This window comes from Trichosurus vulpecula, chromosome 3 (genome assembly GCF_011100635.1).
Source record: "Trichosurus vulpecula isolate mTriVul1 chromosome 3, mTriVul1.pri, whole genome shotgun sequence".
Classification (NCBI taxonomy): domain Eukaryota; kingdom Metazoa; phylum Chordata; class Mammalia; order Diprotodontia; family Phalangeridae; genus Trichosurus; species Trichosurus vulpecula.
Window position 1 is genome coordinate 115119793 of NC_050575.1, and position 25195 is coordinate 115144987.

The 25195-nt window shown below is 44.4% G+C and overlaps 1 protein-coding gene across 1 annotated transcript in view; it reads right to left on the bottom strand.

Moving 5' to 3' along the window:
• Window positions 1-18188, bottom strand: part of LOC118843851 (sodium-dependent lysophosphatidylcholine symporter 1-like) — a 43745-nt gene extending 25557 nt beyond the window's left edge. The window contains exons 1-5 of the mRNA XM_036751637.1: window positions 18084-18188; window positions 12129-12248; window positions 6184-6308; window positions 2726-2858; window positions 728-806 (exon numbers count right to left, since the gene is read on the bottom strand). Coding sequence (XP_036607532.1) covers window positions 728-806; window positions 2726-2858; window positions 6184-6308; window positions 12129-12248; window positions 18084-18155 — 529 coding nt within the window. The 5' untranslated portion in view covers window positions 18156-18188. The remainder of the gene's footprint in view (window positions 1-727; window positions 807-2725; window positions 2859-6183; window positions 6309-12128; window positions 12249-18083) is intronic.
• Window positions 18189-25195: the final 7007 nt, after the last annotated feature.

A 25195-nucleotide genomic window follows, 5' to 3' on the forward strand; every position in this document is an offset into this window, starting at 1 on the left:
ATTGAGTGAATTATAGTGAGCTGTCCTAGGTTTTCTTGGCTTTGGGACTTCTCTCAGCTGATTCTGAATACAGGTAGGGTGTAAAGGGATGGGAGTAAAGGCAGTAGTTTCTAGCCTTACCACACTCACATCGTTTAAGGAATGATACATTTTAGAGCCTCAATTTTCAAAGATATGTTCTTTGATGTGTAGTTAATACTTTACTGTTTTCAGGTTTATAAGGCTTATTCCTTACAATCCTAGGAGACAGATAGGACAAACAGCATTATACACCATTTGACAGATGAGGAAACAGAGGTTTATCGAGATGGAGCAATCTGTTCAAGAGCAAAAGACTATGAAGGTAGGTGGTATAAGTGTCATTATCACCATTTTACAGAGGGGAAAACAGGTTGGGAGGGGGAGGATGACTATTTATGCAAGGCCACATAGCCAGTGAATGTTACAGCATGGATTTGAACTCAATTCTCCTGATTTCAGTTCCAGTAATGAAGAATGGGGGTCTGCTTGTTTATTTTTTAGAGCAAAGGTTGCAGTAAAATTCTATGTAAATTCAAGAGGCAGCCACTACAGTCTCTGGGGCCACTGGGGGAGAAGGTATAATACAGGTGGAGCACTGCGGTTAATACTGGGGCTCTCAGTCGGTATGTTTTTGGGGAATGCTCAGGGCCATCCTACATCTGGAAAAATGTACCCCACCCCACACCCCTTTCTGGGTGGCACTTACTGTAGGCAGTGGCAGAGTCTCGGTCACTCTGGCTTCCTCCCAGGAACATGGTCATCGAAGTGTATGGCACATGGTAGCACTGCAGAGGCAAGGTCCCATGGGTACTAAAGTCTCTAACTCTGCCATATTACCCTTGCGCTGTTCCCCTTCCCCTGGGCCCAATAGCATGCAGGTAGCAATAAACACTTCCAGACACAAAACATATGTGCTTCCTGATTCTTGTTGAGATGCTCTGCCAGGAGAGGACCCCAAACGGCCAGCACACATACACTTAACAAGCATAGACAACACTCTGTTGTCCAGTGGTAGTTTGCTCATTTTGCCCTTTAATTGCTTTCTGTCCCCATAGCCTTTTCCTCTCCACTTTCCCATCCTCACTTTGCCTCCCCACAATTACAAATCTGCCCTTTATCTCAGAATAGTGGAGCTGGAAGGAACCTTAGATACCATCTAATTAAAATTTTCCATCCTTCTTGACCTTTTTAACATGTGACCCTCTCCTCCTGGATACGTTCTGATTTTTTTGTGACACTGCTCTCTTGGTTCTCCCACCTGTCTGAAGGCCCCTTCTTAGTCTCCATTTCTGGATCATCCATCCATCCATCCATCCATCCATCCATCCACCCACCCACCCACCCATCCATCCACCTGTCCAATGATAGGTGCTCTCCAAAGCTCTGTTCTGGGTGTTTTTCTCTTCTTACTACATTTTTGGGGGCCTGCTCAAATTACCAACTCTACATAGATGGCTCTCACTTCTACATATCCAGCTTTGGATCCTCTTGGGGGCTCCAGTCCTATATCACCAACTGCTTATTGGACATTTCAAACTGAAACATCCCATAGACATCTCAAACTCAACATGTCCAAAATGTAACTTATTATTTTCTCCCCTAAACACACCTCTCTTCTAAATTTTTATGCCTTCTGTCCAGGGTACCACGGTCCTTCCAGGCCCACTGAGGCATTCCTTGGGCTCTCTTGTGGGTCTCTTGCACCCACATATCTAATCAGTTACCAAGTCTTTTCAATTCTACCTCTACAACATTGCTTGTGTCTGACCCCTTCTCACCAGTCGTATGGTTACCACCTGAAGTCAGGCCCTCATTACCTTTTGCCCAATTTATTGTAATAGCTTTTTAGGTCTCCCTGCCCCATCTCTCCCCTCTCTAATCCACCCTCCTCTACATGGCTGCCAAAGAGTTTGGAAACACAGATCTGACCATGTTTGTATCCTGCTTAAGAAACTCCAGAGGCTCCCAATGTCCTCTAGGATCAAATACAAATTCCTCCGTTTGACACTTGAAGTCCTTTACAACCTGGCTCCAACTCAGGCTCATTACAATTACTCTCTGGTCCAGTCCAACTAGCCATCTTGCTGTTCCTTCACACACCACATTCCATCTTTGTGTCCTTGCCTTCTCCCAGACTGGCCCCTCATGCCTGGAATATGTTCTCTCTTCACCTCTGCCTCTTAAAATTCCTGACTTCCTTCAAAGTTGAGCTCAGTGTCACCTTTTACATAAGGTATCTTCATCCCCCTAGCTGCTAGCACCTCCCCTCCAAAATCACCCTATATTTTACTTTTTATATTCATTTGGTTAAAATTCATGTCCCCAAATGGAATGTAAATTCCTTCAGGATAAGGATTGCTTTATTTTTGTCTTTGAATCCCCAGCACCTAGTACATGGCAGGTGATTAATAAATGTCTCTTGATTGACTGATTACAGATGAGGGGACTTGGGTCCCAAATAGCATAAGTGACTTGGTCAAGGTCACATAGTAAATCGTCAGCAGAGATGGGACTAGAATCTAAACCTCCTGACTCTCACTCTTGCATCCATTCTGGTGCTCTTAGCACTAGACTGTCCCACTTCAAACTCTGAATCTCCCTCTCCCTTCCTCCACCCCAGCCCCAATTCATACTTTAGTCTAAATTTTGCATCCCCAGGGTCCCAAGTGATGCCCAGCCCCAAGAACTCTTGGAGCTACCTTACACTCAGACATGTCTGGAAGAAACAGTAGGTGGTCAGGTACCAGAAGAACTTCCAGGAGGTGGGTAGGGTGTCAGAGGGTGTGAACCAGAGGAGGCAATACAGCAAGATGCCAAAGGGGGTAGAGCCCAGAACCCTGTGAAACAGAGAAAAATGGGGGGCACCCCATGAGGCAGGCACAGAGGTCATGTTCAGAACCTTGGACAAGGAGTCAAGAGCCCAGGTTCTAGGCCTGGCATAGAAAATCACTTGCTGTGTGACCCTGGACAAATCATTCCTCCTCTCTGGCCTCTATCTCATCCTCTGCAAAATGTATTTCCCTTAGCACTTAGTACACTCTTCTACACATAATAGCTATTTAATTTTGTTGATTTATTGCTTTTATTTGATATAAAAGGAGAGTTTGGATGATTTCTAAGATACCTCTCACCTTACATATTCTACAATCTAAGGTCCCTTCCAGTTCTGATATTCTATGTTTTATGTTTCAAGGTACCTATTAGCTATGACATTCTATGTCCTAAGGACCCTCCTGGTTCTTACACTGTGTTCTATGATCTGAACTGGGTGTGGGTGGGGGGGTGGAACTCATATCTTATGATATGGCTGACTGATTTTTGTTCATTGCAGAATGGGTGGGTGTTTTGGGGGTAGAGCCTGGCACAGAGGGACCTCAATTAACTAGAATCCAGATAAGTGGCAGCTCAAATAATTGAAATTTTCTTCAATTGAAGGATTTAAAAAATTAAGTCACTAGAAAATGATCCATTGTCTGGAATTTACTAAAACAAATCACCTTCTGGAGCTTTCCACCCCTCATGCTCCTGAATCCCTGAAGGGAGCTCAACAAAGCAAGATTCAAGTTCAGCGTCCTGTCCAAAATGTAAAATCTGCCATTTCTGAGAACTTCTGAAGGGCAAACAGGAAGAGCTGCCCTTCAGGCATTCTTCCAAATGCAGTGTACAAGCCCCACCCCTGCCCCCACCCCAGACAAGACTTCCAGCAAATCGAGACTTGAATGTTTCAGATCCTGGTCCTTAGAGCTAGAAGAGACAAGAGCTTATGGGGTCCTGCCCCCTGCCTTAGGGGCAGATAAGACATGATTATACTCGTTTTGTAGTTATTATTACCATCTCAGCACTAGATCACTCTCTAAGCTCTGAGTCTCACAATCATGAGATTGTAGGCTTCTTGAAGGCAGGGAATGTCTTTTGCCTCTTTTTGTATGCCCAGTGCTTAGCATAGAGCCTGGCACCTAGAAAGTGCTTAATAGATGTCGATTAGTAGTAGATTGGCTGTAGCTGAGGTCCAGAGGAGGGAAGCAGCCTGCCCCAGACACCACAGCTTAGGTTGTGCAGCTTTGAGCACACAGTTCCCCAGGTCCAGAGCTGGCTTTATGAAGATGCCATCCAGGGTCAGGGGACTTTGAGAGATCTAATGTTAGAGCATCTCTTGGAATTTGGCCAGAAAAATACCCTTCATGGAAACACCACTGGGACTGTAACAACTTATACTTACATTTCTGTGGCTTTAAAATGCTGTGCCTCCATCGTGTTCCTCACAACAGTCCTTCAAGGTGAGGATCATTATCCCCAATTTACAGGTAAGAAAACTGAGACCCAAAGAAAGGCTGTCTGACCCGGTGGGGATCTCAAAGCTCATTTAGTTTAACCCCCCTCATTAATAATAATAGCTAGAATTTACATAGCACTTTAAAATATATTCTCTCATTTGACCTTCATGATAACTCTATTAAATAGCTACCATAATTATTCCTATTTTACAAATGAGGAAACTGAGGCTGAGAAAGGTTAAGTGACTTGTCCGGTGTCACTCAGCTAATATGTGGCTGAGGCAGAATATGAACTCAGGTCTTGGTGACTCTAAGTCCAGAGTTCTAGCAACTATACCACCTAGGTGCCTCATTTTACAGAGCAGGAAACTGAGGCCCAGTTTCAATTTAAGTCCACTTCAAATACTACCACTTCCATGAAGTCTTCTTTGATCTCTTTAATCAGGAACAGACTTTCTTTTCAGACCTCACAATACACTTTGCTCTGTACCTTTCAGTTATCATGTGGCCTTATCTCACAGTACTTCCCTTCTTATGCTCTGGGTTCTAGTGAAACAATACTACTGTATTTATGCCCCTACGAGGCTGTAAGGACCCTGTCCCCTATGTAAACCTGTATCATCTTAGCACCCTGTACTGTGTTCAGCCTATGGTAGGTGATGAATAAATATTGATCGAATCAATGAATAAGTTAATGACTAGGACTCACTTCTCCTGACTCCTAGGCCAGAGTGAATCAATCAAGTATTTAGGGACAAGAGGGGCCCAGTTTAAGCATGCAGCTTCATTCTGCCATGTCCCTGCTGGGTGAAGCTGCGTATTCTTGGGAAAGTTTGAGTCTCTCTTCCTGTGCTGGTTGAAAAGTAACCTGGGCCCAACCCAGAGAAGGCATCCCTGAGCCCACCCTCAATTGGGGGTCCTCTGAACATGACACGTCTTCTCCTTGTCCCAAACCTCAGCACAAGCTGTGCCAATGTCCTTCTTCCTCACCTCTGCCTCTTAGAATCCTTAGCCTTGTTCGTGACTCAGCTCATGGACCACCCTCTTTCCTGATCATCCTAGCTGTAAAATGTTCTCTCCCCTTAATTCACCTTGTATTTATGTATCTGCTTCCATGTTATATCCTCCAAAAGAATATAAGCTCCTTGAGGAAAGGTACTGTTTTCAGTCTTTGTTTTGTATTTCTATCACTTAGGACAGTGCCTTGAACATAGGCATTTAATAAATGTTTGTTTAATTGAGTTTTTTTTAACTAGTCAGTGTTGAATATGAACTCAAAATCCTTATTGTTTTTCTTCTGTCTACCAGTTAAAGCTCAAACTCCTGGCATTGGCCGGCATTCAAGGCCTTAAGCTCAAACTCCTTTGCTTGGCATTCAAGGCCTTCCACAAACTGGGGCCACCCTATCATTATGAGTTATCTCATAGTGTTCCCTTAACCACACTCTATGCCCCAGCCAAACTCTCTGCCCCTATATACACCCTGTGCTCCTGAACCTTTGTTTGAGGTTTCCACTCTGCTTAGAATATGATCCCTTCCCCCTTTGCCTACTTAATTTTTCTTTTTCCTTTAAAGACTAACTCAAATGCCAACTCCTGCTGGAAGTCCTCCCTAATCCTTTTGGTCAATAACCGTTGCACTATGCCCAGATCCTCTCTAATTCACTTAACACGTCTTATTATGTTGGTGTCTATTCCCCTACTAGACTGAAGGTAGGTCCTAAGCCTCACCTAAACTTTTTATAGCTACTAGGGGCCAGCTTGGCATCCCCCCCCACACAGTTGGCGCTTAATAAATGTTTGTCGAATGATTCAGTCTTTGAGCATTCAGTGGCAGGGAAGGAGCTGAAATCCTGTTTTTCCCAACCCACAGGATCCAGTTCACTCACCACGGAATCAGTTTGCCACACTTTCTCCGGGGGCTCCTGCTCACCAGGAAGCCAACAATGGGGTCTGATACTGAATCCCATGCTCGGCCGATGAAGATAACAGAAGAGGCCCAGAAGGGATCCAGCTGGAATGAAATGAAGAGAGACCAGGGCTGTGTCACTGCGGGACGACCAACACAGTCTCCTGGAATAGACGAGAGAGCTGGCCGTAACTTGCTGAGGGATCATGGGCACCACATCACTTCACTTGTCTGAGCCTCAGTCTCCCCATCTTTAAAATGGAGATGACAACCTACTTTTCTTCTCTCGTGAGTGACAGCATTCTGTAAAGCTCTGTCGTACAAATGTTATACAAATTAGAGGGATGAGACATGGCAAAGAGAGGAGATGGGAGAAGGGAAAGGTCAAGTTTCTATTCCTGGTTGTTACTGACTTCCTAGTCGACTGTGTCTCCTAGATTCACTCAGTTTCCCCATCTGTAAAAGGACAGGATTGGACCAGCTAGCTCCTTTCTGCTCTCATATTCTAAGTCAAAATTCCCTCCAGCTTTGACATTTCATGTTCTGTATTCTAAGGTTCCTTCCAACTGTATGAGAAAGAAGAGAGAAGAAAGAAGAAGCTGGACTAGCTCTAAAAATTACAGTTCTGTGATGAAGCACAAATAGACTGTGCTGCTGTTGGAGGTGTGTGTGGTGGGGGAGAAAGCTGTTAGGATAGAAAATAGCAGTCAGTTTGGAAGGAACTCTTTACCTTGGAAAAATCCACAAAGTGGGAAAAACTCTTCTGGATAAGGGGGAGCTGGATGTACTAAGGAAAGTTGTAGTCTGTAGTACAGGGGCCATAGAAATTACTTGATCAGAGAGGGGAGAAGAGAGAGAGGGGGACAGGGAAAGGGAGGGAGAAGTAAGAAAAAGAGAAGAGAAGAAAGAAGATAGAAAAGGAAAGGGAGGTAAGAGAGAAGAAACAAGAAAGAAGAGCACACAGGAAGGACAGAGGGCCAGGGGAGGAAGAACATAAGGGATAGAGCAGGAGTTTTATCTTGTGATTCATAAATAGATTTCTAGGATTGTATGGGGATAAAAATTGCAGCTTTATTTCCACTAATCTCTAAATGAATTTTAGCATTTTCAACTATTTTAAAACATGATTCTCAGGTAGAGTCCACAGGTTTCATTATATTTCCAAAGGGGTCTGTGACACCAAAAAAAAAAAAGTCAACAAATGCTGGGACAGGGGGCAGCTAGGTGGCGCAGTGAGTAGAGCACTGGCCCTGGAATCAGGAGGACCTGAGTTCAAATGTGCTTCAGACACTTGACACACTCACTAGCTGGGTGACCTTGGGCAAGTCACTTAACCCCAATTGCCCTGCCTTCCCCCCTCCAAAAAAAAAAAGAAGAAATGCTGGGACAAAGGAAGGAGAGGAGGGGAAAAGGGAAGAAAGAGGGAGCATGAGAAAAGAGTAGGGAAAGGAAAGAGGTAGTGGGAAAGGAGGAGAGAAGGGGAAGATGGAGAAAAGAGGAAGGAAAGGGAAAGAAGAGGGGGATAATTATGGGAATGGAGAGAAGTGGAAAGAGGAGAGAGAAAGAAGAAGCAGAAGTGGGAATGAAGCAGGAAGGACTTGAGGGGAAGGGGAAAATAAGGAAATGTGGACAGTAGTTGGTGTGCATGGAAGCCATCACTCCATTAGGGTATAGCACTTCCTTCTCCAGTACAAGAGTGAAAGATTTTTGCTGCTTGCTAGAAAAGGAGCTAACAGATCTCAAAAGCCCCTGAGAACCAGGGAAGGTTCAGGACTGTAGACTGTGCCAACAGTCTGGAAGCTGCACAGATGGGTATGACAGTCTATGTATTGTTTATGGGTGACAATAAACTGTTGAGGGGCTCCTCAGTGATCAGAAATGAAAAAAAGTCCCAGCAGGATTTTGCTAGGTTCACATCCATACCCTTCTCCCCCTACTACCATCACTCGGTAACCTTTCCTTCTTTGAGGTTCACTCAATCCATATCTACCACCTACTCAAAATTGGGTAACTGTTGTCTACAGACCCCTAAGACACTCCCCTTCTTTCCTCAATGAGTTCTGTGCTTAGCTTTTCATTTTTCTTTCTTCCTCAACTCCTGTCTTCATAATATGGGACCTCAATGTACACACTAACACTCCTTCAAACATTCTGACCTCATAGCTCTTCATAATATAGGACAGTTCAACACACATTCTAATACGTCTTAAAACACCCGAACCTCAGAGTCCCTCATTTCACATAACCTACTCCTCCATCCTACCTCAGTCCATACAAAGATGGTCACACCTTTGATCTTGCCATCACCCACAAACGCACCGTTTCCATGCTCATGAACTCTGAATTCTCTTCTCTGATCACAGTCTATTGTCATTCCACCTCTTTCTTCTTTGCAATCCCCAGCCCCATTCTTTGTCTGTGCTATTACTGCCAAACCCTTGACCCCTCAGTTATCTTATAGGCCATCACTCCTACACTAGCTACACCCTCCTCTCTTCCCCATCTTGACTCCTCAGTGAAATGCTTTCCTTTCCTTTTAAGTCTGCTGCTCCCTTACTGTATGTTGAGTCTTGCCCTGCCAAACCTTAACCTTGGCTTACTTGTTGCCTTTGTGCCTAAGCACATGCTGCTAAACAAAGCTGGAGAAAATCATGAAACTGTGCTGACTGGGTCCACTAGAAGTTTCTTGTGTAACTTCAACTGGGTCCTCATTGCTGCAAGGCAATTCTTTTACTTCTCCCTATTTGACTTACTTTCACACTTACCAGCAAGTCTTCCAAACCTTTTCAGCTTTTTTCAAACCTCCCATGGTTCCCCTGTCTCCTACCCTCTCAGCTGAGAATATTGCCTCATATTTCACCAAAAAAATTGAGTCCATTCGATAAGTACTCCCTCTACCCTCTTCCTCCTTATCTCACTTCACCCAGACACTTTCTGCCACTATCTCCTCCTTCACCTCTGTCTCACATGAAGCAGTGGGTTCTTCTCTTTGTCGAGGCAAAGCCTACTCACTACATAGGCGAGTGACCCCATCTTCTTCAGCAGATTGGCCCCTCTATCTTCTCTACTTTCTCACTTATCTTCAATCTTTTATGGTCTACTGGCTCCTTCCCTACGGTTTACAAACTTACTCATGTCTCTGCCATCTTCAAAAAATCCTCACTTGATCCATCCATCCCTGCTAGCTATTATCCTATTTCTCTCTTGCTCTTTTGGGCTATACTCTTTAAGAAGACTGTAATAGGTGTTTCCATTTCCCTTCCCCTGGGGCAGCTAGATAGGGCACCAGGCCTGAAGTCAGGAAGACTCATCTTTCTGAGTTCAGCTGGCCTCAGACACTTTCTAATCATGTGACCCTGAGCAAGTCATTTAACCCTGTTTGCCTCAGTTTCCTCATCTACAAAATGAGCTGGAAAAGGAAACGGCAAACCACTCTAGTATCTTTGTCAAGAAAATCCCAAACAGGGTTACAAAGAGTTGGGTATTTCTACTTCCCTTTCACTCTCTTCTTAATGTTCTACAATCTGGCTTCTGACTTCATCATTCAACTGAAATTGATCTTTCCAAAGTTCCTAACAGTCTCTTAATTGTCCAATCTAATGCCCTGTTCTAAATCCTCATCCTTCTTGACCTCTCTTCAGCCTTTGATGTAGTCAATCACCCTTTTTTCCTTGATACTCTCTTCTCTCTATGTTTTCAGGACACTACTTTGTCCTGGTTCTTCTCCCACCTATCTGACCACTCCTTCTGAATTTCCTACATCTTCTTCCAGGTCGCAGCCACTACTAATCATGGGCGTCCTACAGGGTTCTGTCCTGGGACCTCTTTTCCTGTATACCATTTCACTTGGTGATCTCATCGGCTTCCATGGATTCAATTACCATCCCTATGGTGATGATCCTCAAATCTAGCCTCTCTGCCGACTTCCAGAGTCACATCTCCAACTGCCTACTAGACATTTCCAACTGGATGTCCAGCTGACATCTTAAACTCAACATGTTCAAAACTGAACTCATTATTGTTCCCCTGAAACCTGCCCCCTCTTCCTAACTTCCCTATGACTATTGAGGGCACCACCGACTTCCCAGTCACCCAGGCTCACAACCTAGAAGTCATCCTTAACTCCTCACTTTCTCTCCCCTCCCCCTCTCCCTATATCCACTCTGTTGCTAAGGCCTGTCCATTTTACCTTTGTAACATCTCTCAAATAAACCCCCTTTTCTCCTCTGACACTGTTACCATCATTCTGATGCAGGTCCTTATCACTTTATGCCTGGACTATTGCAATAACCTGCTTGTTGGTCTGCCTGACACAAGTCTCTACCAACTCCATCCATCCTCCATTCAGCTGTCAAATGGATTCTCCTAAGGTTCAGGTCTGGCTGCGTCACTCTCCCTCCATCCTCACCTCCATGCCACCTCCAACTCAATACACTCCAGTGGCTCCTTATTATCTCTAAGATCAAATATAAAATTCTCTGTCATTCAAAGCCCTTCATAACCTGAGCCCTCCTCCTTCACCTTCCAGACTTCTTACACTTTTCTTTTTTTTTTTTTTTGAGGGGGGAAGGCAGGGCAATTGGGGTTAAGTGACTTGCCCAAGGTCACACAGCTAGTAAGCATGTCACGTGTCTGAGGCCAGATGTGAACTCAGGTCCTCCTGACTCCAGGGCTGGTGCTCTACTCACTGCGCCACCTAGCTGCCCCCTTCTTACCCTTTTCACCCCCCTCCCCCCACCTCCCTATACTCCTTGATAAAGCAAAACTGGCCTATTTGTTGCTTCTTCCACAAAACACTCCATCTCCTGACTCAAGGTGTTTTCACTGGCTATCCCCCATGCCTGGACTATTCTCCATCCTCATCTCTACCTCCTGGCTTCCCTGACCTCCTTCAAGTCCCAGCTAAAGAAGCCTCTCTCAATCCCCCCTAATTCTAGTGTCTTCACTCTGTTGATTATTTCCAATTTATCTTGTATTAGTTTGTTTGTATGTAATTGTTTGCGTGTTTCCCTCATTAGACGGTGAGCTCCTCAAGGAGCACAGACTTTCACTTTTGTTTTTGTGATAAATGGTTTTTGATTGGTTGACTCATCGAGTAACCTTGGGCAAGTCATTTCCTCTTTTCCAGGCCTCAGTTTTCTCATCTGTAAAATGGGGAGAGGTGGGGCCGGAGCTGGATGATTCCTAGGGTTCCTGGTACTTCTAACTGTCTGTGATTGAATGTGAGCCTGGCTTCATCACAATGCCAGTTACAATACCACTTAAAGAGAAGAGCCAGATCCATCTAGTTCTCTCTCCAGTTGCATCGACAAACAAATTAAAAGTTCCACATGATTGATTCATAGCTTACCTCTTCCACCAGAGAAATCACAGAAACATAGAACCTCAAAGCTGGAAAAGACCTTTGAACACAGAATGTTTGAGCTGGGATGGACCTTATAATAGAAAATTAGAGCTGAGGTTCTTTAGTTGGGATCCATGGAGAGATTTCAAGGAGTTTGTGAAATTAGAAGTTTAATATCTTAATAATTATATTTCAATACAGTTGGTTTCCTTTGTAATGTTATGTATTTTATTTTATGCATTTAAAAAAATTATTGCCAAATTGCCAAAGGAGTCCATAATGCAAAAATGGTACAGAGAATGTCAAAGCTGGGAGGGTCTTTGGAACATAGAGCATAGAATTTAGAGCTGGGGAAAATGAAGCCCAGAGAAAGGAAGGTTACATAGTGAGTGAATGGCAGAGCTGGGACCTGAACCCAGGTCTCTAGATTCCCAGCCCAGGATTCTTTAAATTTCTGCTTACCTGGGAACCCATCACAAGATGCCAATCCCCAACATCCTCAACATACAGAGTTACTGATAGTGCCAAATGGAAGGCAAGGGACATTTATTGACGTCCTTCCTCCCCTTTGGGATCCTCACCTGTACTACGTCCAAGAGGAAGATCTGCAGAAAGAAGGAAATGGTATTGCCAGTCAGCTGGTATGGGGCTCCTCCCAGAGCATAGCAGATCTTTCTGGATGTGGGTAGCCTTGGTTTTCCCTGGTACAAAATGAAGATCAGTGAACACAGGCATTTGCCACCCACCATCCCTTTTTCTCACCCCCTATCTCCCAAAGACTACTGCTCTCAGTTGTTCTCTCCCCTTCCCAGATCTGTTTGAGCTGCCTGGTACCACCTCAGTATTTCTTCCTCCCAAATGAACTTCTAGCTTGAGAACCCCAAGGCCATGGAAAAAGGAATCTGATCATCAACTCTCCCCTTACCTTGGAGATGCCCAGATTGGAGCCAGTAGACTCCAGGTCTCTCTTTCTCATACTCAGAAGGAAATGTGTAAGACTGAGCCAAGTGTAAGGAGACCTGGTTTCTGACACTTACTGTGTCAGTCTGGGCAATTCATTTTTCCTTCCTGAGTCTCAGTCTCCTTATCTGTAAGTGGGGATGATACTTGTACCACCATGAACACTGGCCAGGGCTAACATAGCATTGTGGATTCCCAGGATGCAGAGCTGGAAGAGACCTTAGAGATCATCTTGTCCAACCTTCTTATTTTACCCAACAGAAAGACAGGCCTAGAGCAGTGACCTGCCTGAGATCACACAGACTGCATGTGGCCAAGTCATGGTAGAGACTCAGTTCCTATGACTGTGAATTTGTTGTTCTTTCCACCCTGCTTCCAATACAAGGCTATCATGGGGACAGCACTGTGCACCACAAAGCAGCACAAAGCACATGTAAGCTATCATGATGACCATTCCTCCACCCCCAGATTTAGTCAAAATGTTGAGAAAAGGCTCAAGTTGATTCCCATGGAGGGTAAACAAGGGTGTGTGCCCAGGAAACCTGTTCCTACTTGTCCCAGCAAGCCACATTGCCTTCTTGTCCTTCCCTTCCAATATGAAATTTCCTGCCTCCTGGCCTTTAATTATGGGGCTGGAGTGTCCTCTTCTCTCCTGTCCAGCTCCCATCTCTCCTCCAAGAATCAATTACAGTCTCCAGCCCCTCCAGAAAGCCTTCCCTGACCAACCTGCCTCAGAGAGATCCTTCCTTCCTTCCTGCCTGCCTCATACAATCCACCCTTAATTATCTGTATGTCTGCCCTTAAAGCCTGGTGTTTTTAATGGTCTTGTATGCATATGTCTTCTATTTCCCCAGCCAGACTATAATGTCCAGTACCTAGCAAGGTACCCAACAAGAGACAGGGTATCTGTGGAAAGAGCAGTCTGGCATCGGCAGACCTTGGTTTGACTTCTGGTCCTGGTTAGAATCCACTGGGATTATGGCCATTTTAGAGGCCACATTTTCAAAGGAACATGGACAAACTGGTGTACATTTGGAGGAAGGTGAGAGGGAGGGGGGAATGAGACAAGGAGCTATGTCACAAATCTGTGGAAGAAACAGGGGATGTTTAGCCCAGAGAAGAGAGGATGTGGGGAGAATGTGGGGGGGGGGGGATATGTCTTAACTTCCCAAATAACTGTAATCTCTACCTCCCAGCTCCAGGGACTAGAACCAGTGGGGAAAGAGTAAAGTATAATGAAGAAAGATCTGGCTCTGGAAACTGAGGACTTTGGTTCAAATTTCACCTTGGATGCTCATTATCTATGTGACCTTGAGGAAGTCTGGTAACCTATGTGGTTCTCAATTTCTTAAAATTAAGGTGTTGGACTAAAAGGCTTCTGAGGTTCCTTTTGGCTCTAATCCTGTGCTCCTAAGGACACCTATGTGCTACACTGGATAGAGCGCTGGGCCTGGAGTCAGGAAGGCCTGAGTTCAAGTCCAGCCTCAGACACTTACCAGCTGTATGACCCTGGGCAAGTCACTTAACTCCCCTTGCCTCAGTTTCCTCCTCTGTAAAATGAGCTGGAGAAGGAAATGGCAAACCACTCCAGTGTCTTTGCCAAGAAAACCCTAAATGGGGTCATGAAGAGTAGGACACGACTGAAATGACTGAACAACCATGCTAAGTTAGAAGAAAGCAAACTGGCTCAATGTAAAGAATTTCTGAACCTCAGAGATGTCCAACAGTGGAACTGGCTGCCTCCGGTATGCTCTGTCTTTGGAGACATTCAAGCAGAGTCCAGGGATGAGGTGGAGAGGTCTCCTGATTCCCTTGGAGGTCCAAGCCATTCTCCAGAGCTGGAAGGACCCTCTGAAGTCCCTTCTAAAGGCTTTGTGACTACCACTTACTGTGTGACCTTGGGAATGTCACTCGTACTTCCTAGGCTTCAGTTTTCTATAAAAGGAGAATCATAATCCCAGCTCTGCTTCCCTGCCACACAGGGGTGCCATGGGGAAGGGCCCTATAAGAGAGGGTATGGGAAGGTACTTTGGAACCATAACCTCTGTTGTAAATACAAACAATTCTTAGCATTACTGCTCTATCTGGGCTATACTGAAGAGGTTCAGCCAGTGAACATCTATTAGGCACCTTTTATGGGCCAGGCACTATGGGATAAATAACTATATGTACAAACAAGATAAATTGGAAATAAGTAGGATTAAGGGGAATCGGGAAATGAAAGGCTTCCTGTACAAGGAGGGATGTTGTCCGGGACTTGAAGGAAGCCGGGGAAGTTGGGGGAGGTGGAGGCTCTTTCCTAATACGAGGCAACTGCTCAGTGACAGGGAGAGGCCCAGCCAACTCAGGGGACAGTGTCCCCTTCCAGGACAAGCCACACCCCAGCCCTTTTAAGGCTCACTTTATGAGGCCACAGTCTAGGGACGGGTAAGCTGCCTGGCATCACACAGGACGGGAGATCCCCGATGCTCTGGTTTCCCTGACAACTGCGGGTGTGTGGGCATGTGTAAAAGTCCTACTCCTTCTCTCCACCCCACCTGGCACCCCAGCCAACCTTCCCAAGGTGGCCCAGTAGATGTAGGCCTGACTCAGCTGTCTCCACTCCAACTCCTCCTTACTCACACTCACAAACACGTGACTGAGAAGACTCCTGTGTCTCCTTTATCTGTTCTATTACCCAATCTTGGCTCCTCCTGTCAGGTTGGGCCAGCCTTGTTTGTGAGTGCTCCATAGATATATATGCATGCTCACATACATCCACACAGGGCCTCAGATACGCGTGGGCATACACTTGAAAGCACTCATTGACAGAGGCAGCTCAGTGTTGTAGAAAAGACATGTGGATTCACCCAAGTTTAAATCCCTGTTCTACCATTTACTGTGTGACCTTGGGAAAGTTAGTTAACCTTTCTTAGCCTCAGTTCCCCACTTATAAAATGAAGTAGTTGGACTAGATGGTCTCTTAACACCCCTTCTAGCTTAGAGTATAGAAAATACATGTATATACACACATTTATGATATGTTATATATTGTGTGTACATAAACACAAACACAGAATCAAATGGACACAGGATCATCCTGCTTATGTTTGGAAAGAACTTTTAGAATATTGTAAATGTTCGCTGAATTATATCTGATCCAGCCTCTTCACTTCACAGATGACAGAACTGAGGCTTAGAGAAGTGACTTGCCAAAGGCCATCCCAGGAACCTAGTGGAGGGATTAGAACCCAGCTCTTCTGCCTTCCCATCTAGTAAATGCTCAGGTGGGATTTGATGTAGTAGATACGGCACTGCTAGCTTTAGAAGACAGACTCAAATCCCACCTCAAACTAGCTGTGTGATGCTGCAACAGTCAATTAACCTCTTTAATCCTCAGTTTCTCCATCTGCAAAACAAAGATCATAATATCCACTTGTTGCCACTTCCGTGAGGATTAAATGATATACACAATTAACGTGGGATGGCTAGGCGACTCAATAGATAGAGCGGTGGGCCTGGTACAAGGAAGACCTGAGTTCAAATCTGGCCTCAGATACTTACTATTTGTGTAACCCTGACCAAGTCACTTAATCTTTTGCCTCAGTTTCCTCCTCTGTAAAATGAGCTAGAGAACTCCAGTATCTTTGCCAAGAAAACCCCAAACGGGGTCACGAAGAGTTGGACATGACTGAAATGACTGAACAACAAAAACAACATATTTAATGTAAATGGTTTTACGAACCTTATAGTGCTACATAAATGTAATTTGTTATTCCTCCTCCTCTTCCTCTTTCTACTCTACTGTGCAGCCTCCTCCATATAGACATAAAAACACATAAACACATGCCTACACATTATAGATATACATGCATAGACACCCACATACAACAAGGATGATGAAGACATGCGCACAGGACACAAACATAGACACACACATATATGTATCTTTGTGTAATACCTCGATGCACATACATGCACATACACAGTGAATTGATTGTACTCAAATATACACAAGCTTCCCTGCAGCAACATTAAACAATGATGAAGACAACATTTATCAGCCTATTATGTTATAATAGGCTAAATACTATATTATATATTTAAATTAGTTAAATATATAATATATATTTAGGCTAAATACTATAAGCCTGGTGAGTCCCTTGTCCTGAGCTGGAGACTGTGGGAAGCTGGGAGGGGGAAGACAAAGGAGAGAAGAAATCAGGCCCCAGTTTTGGAGAAGCTGCCAGTGTTACAGGTAAGCCAGGCCGGGCAGTACAGCTCCGGGCGACTTGATAAGCCAAGAAAGGACGGGAAGGGAGAAGTCCTGAAAGGCTTTGGCCTAGTCTGAGGGGGCTTCCTGGAGGGGGTGAGATAGGACTGTTTTCAAAGACCTTAAGGGGAGAATGAGCAGAATAGACAGAAAGGAGGATCAGGATGAAAAGGGATGATGGGGAAATCCATGCCCTCTGCTTCATTTCACTTTCCCTCAGGTCCAGACTTTCTTTGGGGGCTACAGTCCCATGAGAAGCCAATTCCAGGGGTCTCTTCGGAGAGAGGCTGCATTATCAAACTGGAGACCTGAGTTGGAGTATTGGCTTTGACCCTCTCTCTTTGTGTGAACTTGGCTACTTACCCTCCTTGAGTTTGCTTCCTCATCTATAAAGTATAGATAATTAATTCCTCACGGGGCAGTTTTACGGGGCTATAGAAATGTTCATTATTATTGGCAGAAGTAGTATAGAATCTCTCTGTCTTGTTGGTCTGTCTGCCAAATGTTAGGGCTGGGGAGGGGGAGGGGGGAGTCATAGGGATAATTCCTTTTGCCAACATGGGTTCTATGCCCAATCTTCTCAGGAATCAAGTGACATAGGACACCAGAATATGCCAAAATTCCCATTTTGGATTTCGCGGAACTGAAGCCTAAACAGATGAGAAATTTACTCCATTGAGCCAACACTGGGAGTGCAAAAAGGACCCAGGCATCTTGGGTCTCAGTCTCCACCACTGTAGCTGGGGATGAGACTCAACTAGGGGGCTGAGGTCTTCTCCAGGTAGGTATGGGGTACGCCGCAAAAAGAGCAGGTTTTAAACTCCTAGGAGCTGGCAAAAGGGGATGTCATCTGCAGCGTCCATAGTGACACCTTCCCCTGGGCTGGGTTAAGATTCTGTCACCACCTGATGACTTTCAGGATCTCATCTTGCTACTGCCCAGAGAAGAAAAACATTGCCAGTCCATCCTAAGGGATCCATTCCCTCCTCCCCTTTTCCACCCCTCCCCTGGAGAGGGTATCTCAATACTTGTGCTTCTCTGGGCGCCAACTCCCTGGGGTCCCTTTCTGCGAACCTCGCGCCTCGCCTTGGAGTCCCGGGGACATGAGGTGGTAGGGTTCAAAGAAGACATTCCCCAGCGGAGCTCTAGGTACTCTGTGCCCCAGATCTTGCCCGTCCTCCAGTCCCCCAAGCTGGCCTCCTATAACCACAGTGGAGGACTCTCTCCACATCTTCTCGAAGCTGAGCTGCCTCCAGTTTGAGGCGCTAGGGTAGGGAGGGAAGGAGGGCGGAAGCCCAGGAGGATGTCTCAGTCTCAATCTTACCTGGCCCTCCTGCTTGCGGCCCCCAGAGTCCGGCCCCCCAGGGGCCGCATCCGCCTGGCAGGCGGGCTGCATACTTCCCTCCCCTCTGGGGAGGACTTCCCGGAGGAGGTGGCGGCAAAACAAAAGGAGGGAGAGGCTGAGTGGGCTGGGAAGGCTGGAGCAATCGCAGGAGCAGCAGAGGAGCGTGGAAGAATCGCCGAGGGGAGCTGCGAGTGGCAGCCGAGCTTCGGGGGCGCAGGATGCGGCGGCGTGACAATGTCTGCGGAGGCGGGGCACCAAGATAAACTAAGATTACTAGACTCCGGCCCGGAGGAGGGGCGGCAGCAGGGAGGGGCCCTCACTTTCCCAATCCCCCCACCCCCAGCGCAGTCCCAGCCCTCCCCCTTCTTCCCCCAGTTTCGGTTTCCGCCTGGGGTTACTCTGGTCACAGCCTCGGAGCAGCTGCCCCGGCGTCCCCAGGGGACCGGGCGGGGCGGGGCGGGGAGGCAGGAGTGTCTGTCTGTCTAATGTAGCTGACTTGGCTCAGCCCTCCCTAAGTCTCCGAAGACCGGGAGGTGGCGGTGACAACGTAGGAGCGGGGATGGAGAAGGGGCCGTAGAGGGACAGGGAAGGGAGAGGGAAGGAAGAAGAAAGGCACCAGAGGAGGAATGGGGTAAGGAGTGGAAGAAGAGATGGGCGGAGAGGAACGGACATGATGAACTGGGGGGCGGCGGAGGAGGGGTGTTGAGAACGGAAGGGAAGCATATGGCATGGAAAACTTTGGAGCAGGCACCTTGGATCACTTGGGCAGATCTCTCTAGGAATTTTTCCTAACGGGCTTCTCATCCTGCAACAAGAGAAACAGGAGAGGGGCAGGATGCGCCCTGGGCATAATGGGCACTGGGGACAACTCTGCCCTAGTAAGGGTTGTGGAGACGGTCTCTCTGGATCATTCCCGAGTCCCATCACCAGTCTCCAATCTGGCCGGATCTCAGGGGCCTTAGGACTTGTTCAGGAGTTTTGAGACATTCCCCCCACGTCCCCAACCAAGTGCAAAGACTTCGGAGACCTAGTCCTTGAAGTCTGAGCTTGGGAGACCCTGAATGTTCTCTCAGGGCAAACAAGGAGTCCTTCCAAGTCCTAAGGCTTGGCCAGAGCTCCAGGCCTGGAGTCAGGAAGCTCTGAGTTCAAACCCAGCCTCAGACAGTTATTAGCTGTGTGGTCCTAGGCAAATCACTTTAACTTCTGTTTGCTTTAGTTTTCTCATCTGTCAAATGGGGTAAGAATAGCTCCTACCTCCCATGGTTCTTGTGAAGATCGAATGATGTAATAATTGTAAGGTACTTTGTACAACTCCTGGTACATAGTAAGCTTCTATAGAAATGTTTGTTGTTATGCTTACTCCCTTCCCTAGGACTTCTCTTAGGCCTTCTGAGGGGTTCAAAGGGCTGATTCCTGTGTCTGAGAAAAGAGGAGGAAAAACACTTCAATTTTCAAAAGGATACGTTGGATGAATGCAATGCAGTATCACTGTGCCGAGTGACACTCAGAAATGATTACTCTGATGAATATGGAGAAGCACAAGTGTACAAAACAGAGCGAAGGAAGCAGAACCAAGAAAACAACATATACAATGACTAACAATGTAAACGGAAAGAATTGCAACACAAAAATATTCAAAAGCCAATGTTGTGAAGAAATTACAAGGAATAATCATGGCCCCAGAGAAGAGATAGGAAAAGACACATTCCCTGCTTCCTCCTTCCTTTGCTGAGGTAGGAGGACCATAGGTGTGGAACGCTGCATATAACATTCAGATTTCTTTCAATGTCCTGCTGGAGCTATGTTTGGTTGCAGTAAGAATCAGGATTAGGACCACTGGAATCTCAACACAACCAGGTTAAGTGAGCTGTCCTCTGGTAGAGGACAGGGGGCCCCAGTCTTTGGAACCTGATAGGTCAGATTGTCTGGCCACATCAGTGCTGTCTCCATCGCCTTATCTCTCTAGGATTTGTCCTGGTTCATCCTCATTTAGCCTAACTTGGGCTGCAGTGGCAGTGGCAAGTCCCTCTAATTACCCTAATACTGAGAAAGGATTCATGAGTTACAAATATTATCTTTCCATGGAGGAATATAAACAGTTCAACTTTAATAAGTTCCTTATGGTTTCTCTTTGCTGTTTACCTTTTCATGCTTCTCTTGATTCTTGTATTTGAATGTCAAATTTTCTTTTCTTTTTCTCTTTTTTTTTTTGGCAGGGCAATTGGGGTTAAGTGACTTGCCCAAGGTCACACAGCTAGTACATGTGTCAAGTGTCTGAGGCCGGATTTGAACTCAGGTCCTCCTGACTTCAGGACTGGTGCTCTACTCACTGGTCCACCTAGCTGCCCCTGAATGTCAAATTTTCTATTCAGCTCTGATCTTTTCAACAAGAATGCTGGGAAGTCCTCTATTTCATTGAAATTCCAATTTTCCCCCTGAAATATTATACTCAGTTTTGCTGGATAGGTGATTCTTGATTGTAGTCCTAGCTCTTTTGACCTCCAGAATATTGTATTTCAAGTCCTTTGATCCCTTAGGGTAGAAGCTGCTAAATCTTGTGTTATCCTGATTGTTTCTGCAGTACTTGAATTGTTTCTTTCTGGCTGCTTGTAATATTTTCTCCTTGACCTGGGAAATCTGGAATTTGGCTACAATATTCCTAGGAGTTTTCCTTTTGAAATCTCTTTCAGGAGGTGATCAGTGGATTCTTTCCACTTCTATTTTACCCTCTGGTTCTAGAATATCAGGGCAGTTTTCCTTGATAATTTCTTGAAAGATGATGTCTAGGCTCTTTTTTTGATCATGGTTTTCAGGTAGTCCAATAATTTTAAAGTTATCTCTCCTGGATCTATTTTCTAGGTCAGTTGTTTTTCCAATGAGATATTTCACATTGTCTTCTATTTTTTCATTCTTTTGGTTCTGTTTTATAATATCTTGATTTCTCATATTTTGTTTTAACAGTATTTCATATATATATATATATGTACAATACACACACACACACATACATATATAGTATCTACTTTTTAATGTACATGTTGTTTCCCTTTAGTAAAATGTAACATCTGCACAGAGAGGAACTGAATGTATTTGTATCCTAAGTGTCAGCACAGTGCATGGCACATAGTAGGTAGGCGCTTAATAAAGGCTTGTTAAATCTGGCTTTTGTGCTGGGGATAAAGGGGGTTTTGCTCTCTATTATGCCCAGCACAAAACTTAACTGTTTCCCAGTTCTCTTCCATATTAAGGAATTTGCAGCCATGAAAAATCACATGGGATTTCCCTTGAATATCTATGAACATACATGATAAGCAACATAAACTGGCATGAAAACATATTGTAGTCCTAGGCAATCACCTCAGCTACATAGCACAATATACGTGCAGGCACCTTACTTATGCCATTCACATTAGAATTCAATGCAGCTGGCATTAGCACAGACGATATGCCATAACATATATTGTGCAATATATGACATATAACATAATAAAACAACGTTTTTTAATAGTCATTATGTACATAGGTCACAACAAATGACGTAAAACAACGGAACTTTCATATCATAGCAGCTAAGGGTTGGGGTAGGTAAAATGTCTGACTTGGAGACATCAAAGCTTGGGTTCGAAGGCTGCCTTAGATACTTTGCTAGTTGTGTAGCCCTGGGCAAGTCACTTGGCCTCTCTTAGCCTGTTTCCTCATCTGTAAAATGGGGATAATCATAGCATTTGCTTCGCAAGGTTGTGGTGAAGCTCAAATGAGATAACACATGTAAAGTGCTTTGCAAACCTTTGAGTGCTATGTAAGTGCTGGCCATTATTATAACAGTGTTATTCCCTGTTGTGAATATATAGCAAAGAAGGATAACATACTACAAGAGAAGCATCTATGTAGGAAGACATAGATTCTACATAACACAAAGCAATTCAAGTTGTGGTTACATACAGAGTACACCTTATAAAGATGAGTATCAACTTCATACACGGGTAACCAATTTTCCTGTTTTTCCTGAAGCATCGTAAGTAAGCTTGGTCAATAGCCAATAAATATGGCACTCAATGAAAAAAAAAAAGTTTTATGGGTTTTATTGAGTCACGGAATCATCTTGTAGTTGCAGGAGACTTCATTGACTATCCATGTCAATCTACTTCTGAAAAAACAAAACTCATCCCAAACATATAGAACAAATGAACAAGCCTTAGCTTAAGGACCTCAAGTCTTTTTAAGGGAACCCACCTCTCGTTTGAGGCAGTCCTTTCCCTGTCTTTTCCTTGCTTTTTATAGACCCCCCTATTTTTAAAGGGCCCTCTTGGGTTCACAGATGATCTCGGTTGGCTATCAGCATCCACAGACTTCTGGTCTCTGTACTGTATATATGCTGACCTAGACAGATTCTCATTGTCTCCAAGCTCAATAGGGAGCTGCCCTCTGTTCCCAGGGATTTCTAGTACTGAAGTATTCGGCTTTAAAGGGAGTGTCTCCAGGTTAGCCCTTCCCCAGTCTAAACAAAAGTTCCCCTAGCCATACTTCATACAACGTAGGTTGACTTCACAGACCCTTGGTTAGTTCAAAGGATCATGGAACAATAGATCTAGAGCTCTATGGAGCTCATCTAATTCAACTCTCTCATTTTATGGGTGAGAAAACTGAGGACCAGAGGGAAAATGACTAGTCCAAGAACTGAGATTTGAACTCAGGTGCTCTGACTTCAAAACCAATGTTTTTTCCCCTGCTATTTCACACTACCAAAATTCAGTTTCTCATCCGAATTCACTGTTTTCTGAGCTATGATCTAGTTCTGATGGTCTTGCTGCAACTGGTAAGCAGGCTCTTTACCATAGCTCCTTTTCCTCTCACTAGGAAGTCTGATGGATTCTTTAGTACAGAGGTTCACAAACTTATTTGGCCTACTGCCCCCTTTAAAAAAATTACTCAGTGCCCCCCTGGAAATCTACTTTCTTTAACATTTTTAATGTTTTTTTTTAAATTTGCAATCATTTCAAAAAATATAAAATATGTTTTAAAAAGATGACACATCTTAAGTTTCATGATTTATTGTAAACTGTGGGTTTTTTCTGCATTGAAACTTTGATGACACAATATTGTGTCTCATAACCATATAGTATGACATTGTAAACAAGTTGTTACACACACCAATTGCGTGACACACTCACTTGCCAACACTTGCTTGTTTTTTTTATTAGTTAATTTATTTATTTTTAGTTTTCAACATTCACTTCCAAAAGTTTAAAATTTAAAAAAAAAATTTCTCCCCCTTCCTCCCCCCTCCCTCCCCAAGACGGCCTGCAATCTGATATAGGCTCTACATATACATTCCTATTACACATATTTTCACATTAGTTATCTTGTATAGACAAATTATAACAAATGGGAGAAACCATGAGAAAGGAAAACAAAACAAAACAAAAAAAGAAAATAGTCTGCTTTGCTCTGCATTCAGACTCCGTGTTTCTTTCTCTGGATGTGGATGGCATTTTCCATCATGAGTCTATTGGAATTGTTTTAGGTCCTTGCGTTGCTGAGAAGGGCTAAGTCTATCAAAATCAGTCTGTACAATGTTATAGTTCTGCTCACTTCACTCAGCGTCAGTTCATATAAGTCTTTCCAGGTTTTTCTGAAGTCCCCCTGTTCATCATTTCTTTTAATATTTTATTTATTTTCAGTTTTCAACATTCATTCCCATAAGTTTTAAATGTTCTCTCCCTCCTTCCCGCCTCTCTCCCCAAGATGGCATGCAATCTGCTATGGGCTCTACACATACATTCCTATAAACACATTTTCACATTAATCATGTTGAGTGGAAGAATTATAACAAATGGGAGAAACCATGAGAAAGAAAACAAAACAAAAGAGAAAAGAGTCTGCTTTACTCTGCATTCCAGCTCCACAGTTCTTTCTCTGGATGTGGATGGCATTTTCCAACATGAGCCCTTTGGAAAAGTTTTAGGTCCTTCACTCGCTGAGAAGGGCTAAGTCTATCAAAATCAATTCTTGCACAGTATGGCTATTACTATGTACAATGTTCTCCTGGTTCTGCTCACTTCACTCAGCATCAGTTCATAGAAATCCTTCCAGGTTTTCCCAAAGTCTGCCTGCTCATCATTTCTTATAGCACAATAGTATTTCACTACATTTGCATACCACAACTTGTTCAGCCATTCCCCAATTGATGGACATCCAGTTTTGGGCCACCACAAAGAGAGCTGCTATAAATATTTTTGTACATGTGGGTCCTTTTCCCATTTTTATGATCTCTTTGGGATACAGCCCTAGAAGTGGTATTGCTGGGTATGCACATTTTTATAGCCCTTTGGGCATAGTTCCAAATTGTTTTCCAGAATGGTTGGATCAGCTCATAGCTCCACCAACAGTGAATTAGTGTTCCAGCTTTTCCACATCTTCTCCAACATTTATCATTTTCCTGTTTTGTCAGGTTAGACAATCTGATAGGTGTGATGTGGTACCTCAGAGTTGTTTTGATTTGCATCTCTCTAATCAATAGTGATTTAGAACCTTTTTTATACGACTATAGATAACTTCAATTTCTTCCTCTGAAAACTGCCTGCTCATATCCTTTGACCATTTATCAAATGGGGAATGACTTGTACAATGCTTGCTTGTTAAGACCTGTTGGCGGACTTGACCACTGACCAGTTACAACTTGCATTTTGTATGTTTATTTGGAAAATAATGTAATCCCTGCAACTTTAACTGTGTTACACAACAGATGAAATACAGTTTTTCAAAATTCTCTTCTCTTCTTTCCTTATGTTTCCATGGCCCCCTTATTTTTATTCAATACCTCCCACTTCCACCCAAGGCTACTATCTCTGCCCCGCCCCCATCGTTCCAGAACGCCCAGGGAGTGGTATCACCCACTTTGGGAACCTAATCAATAGGTAGTTATGATGTTATCTTTGTAAGATGCTAACCACTCTTGCAGACTATCTTGGAGACTCTCAAGTTGCTCAGTTCTTCTCCTACTTGCTGCAGAATGGGTTTGCGTTATCTTTTCTCTTTGCTGTACCTCAAGATTTCTCAGCAGAATTCTATTGCCTTGCTGATGATATTGA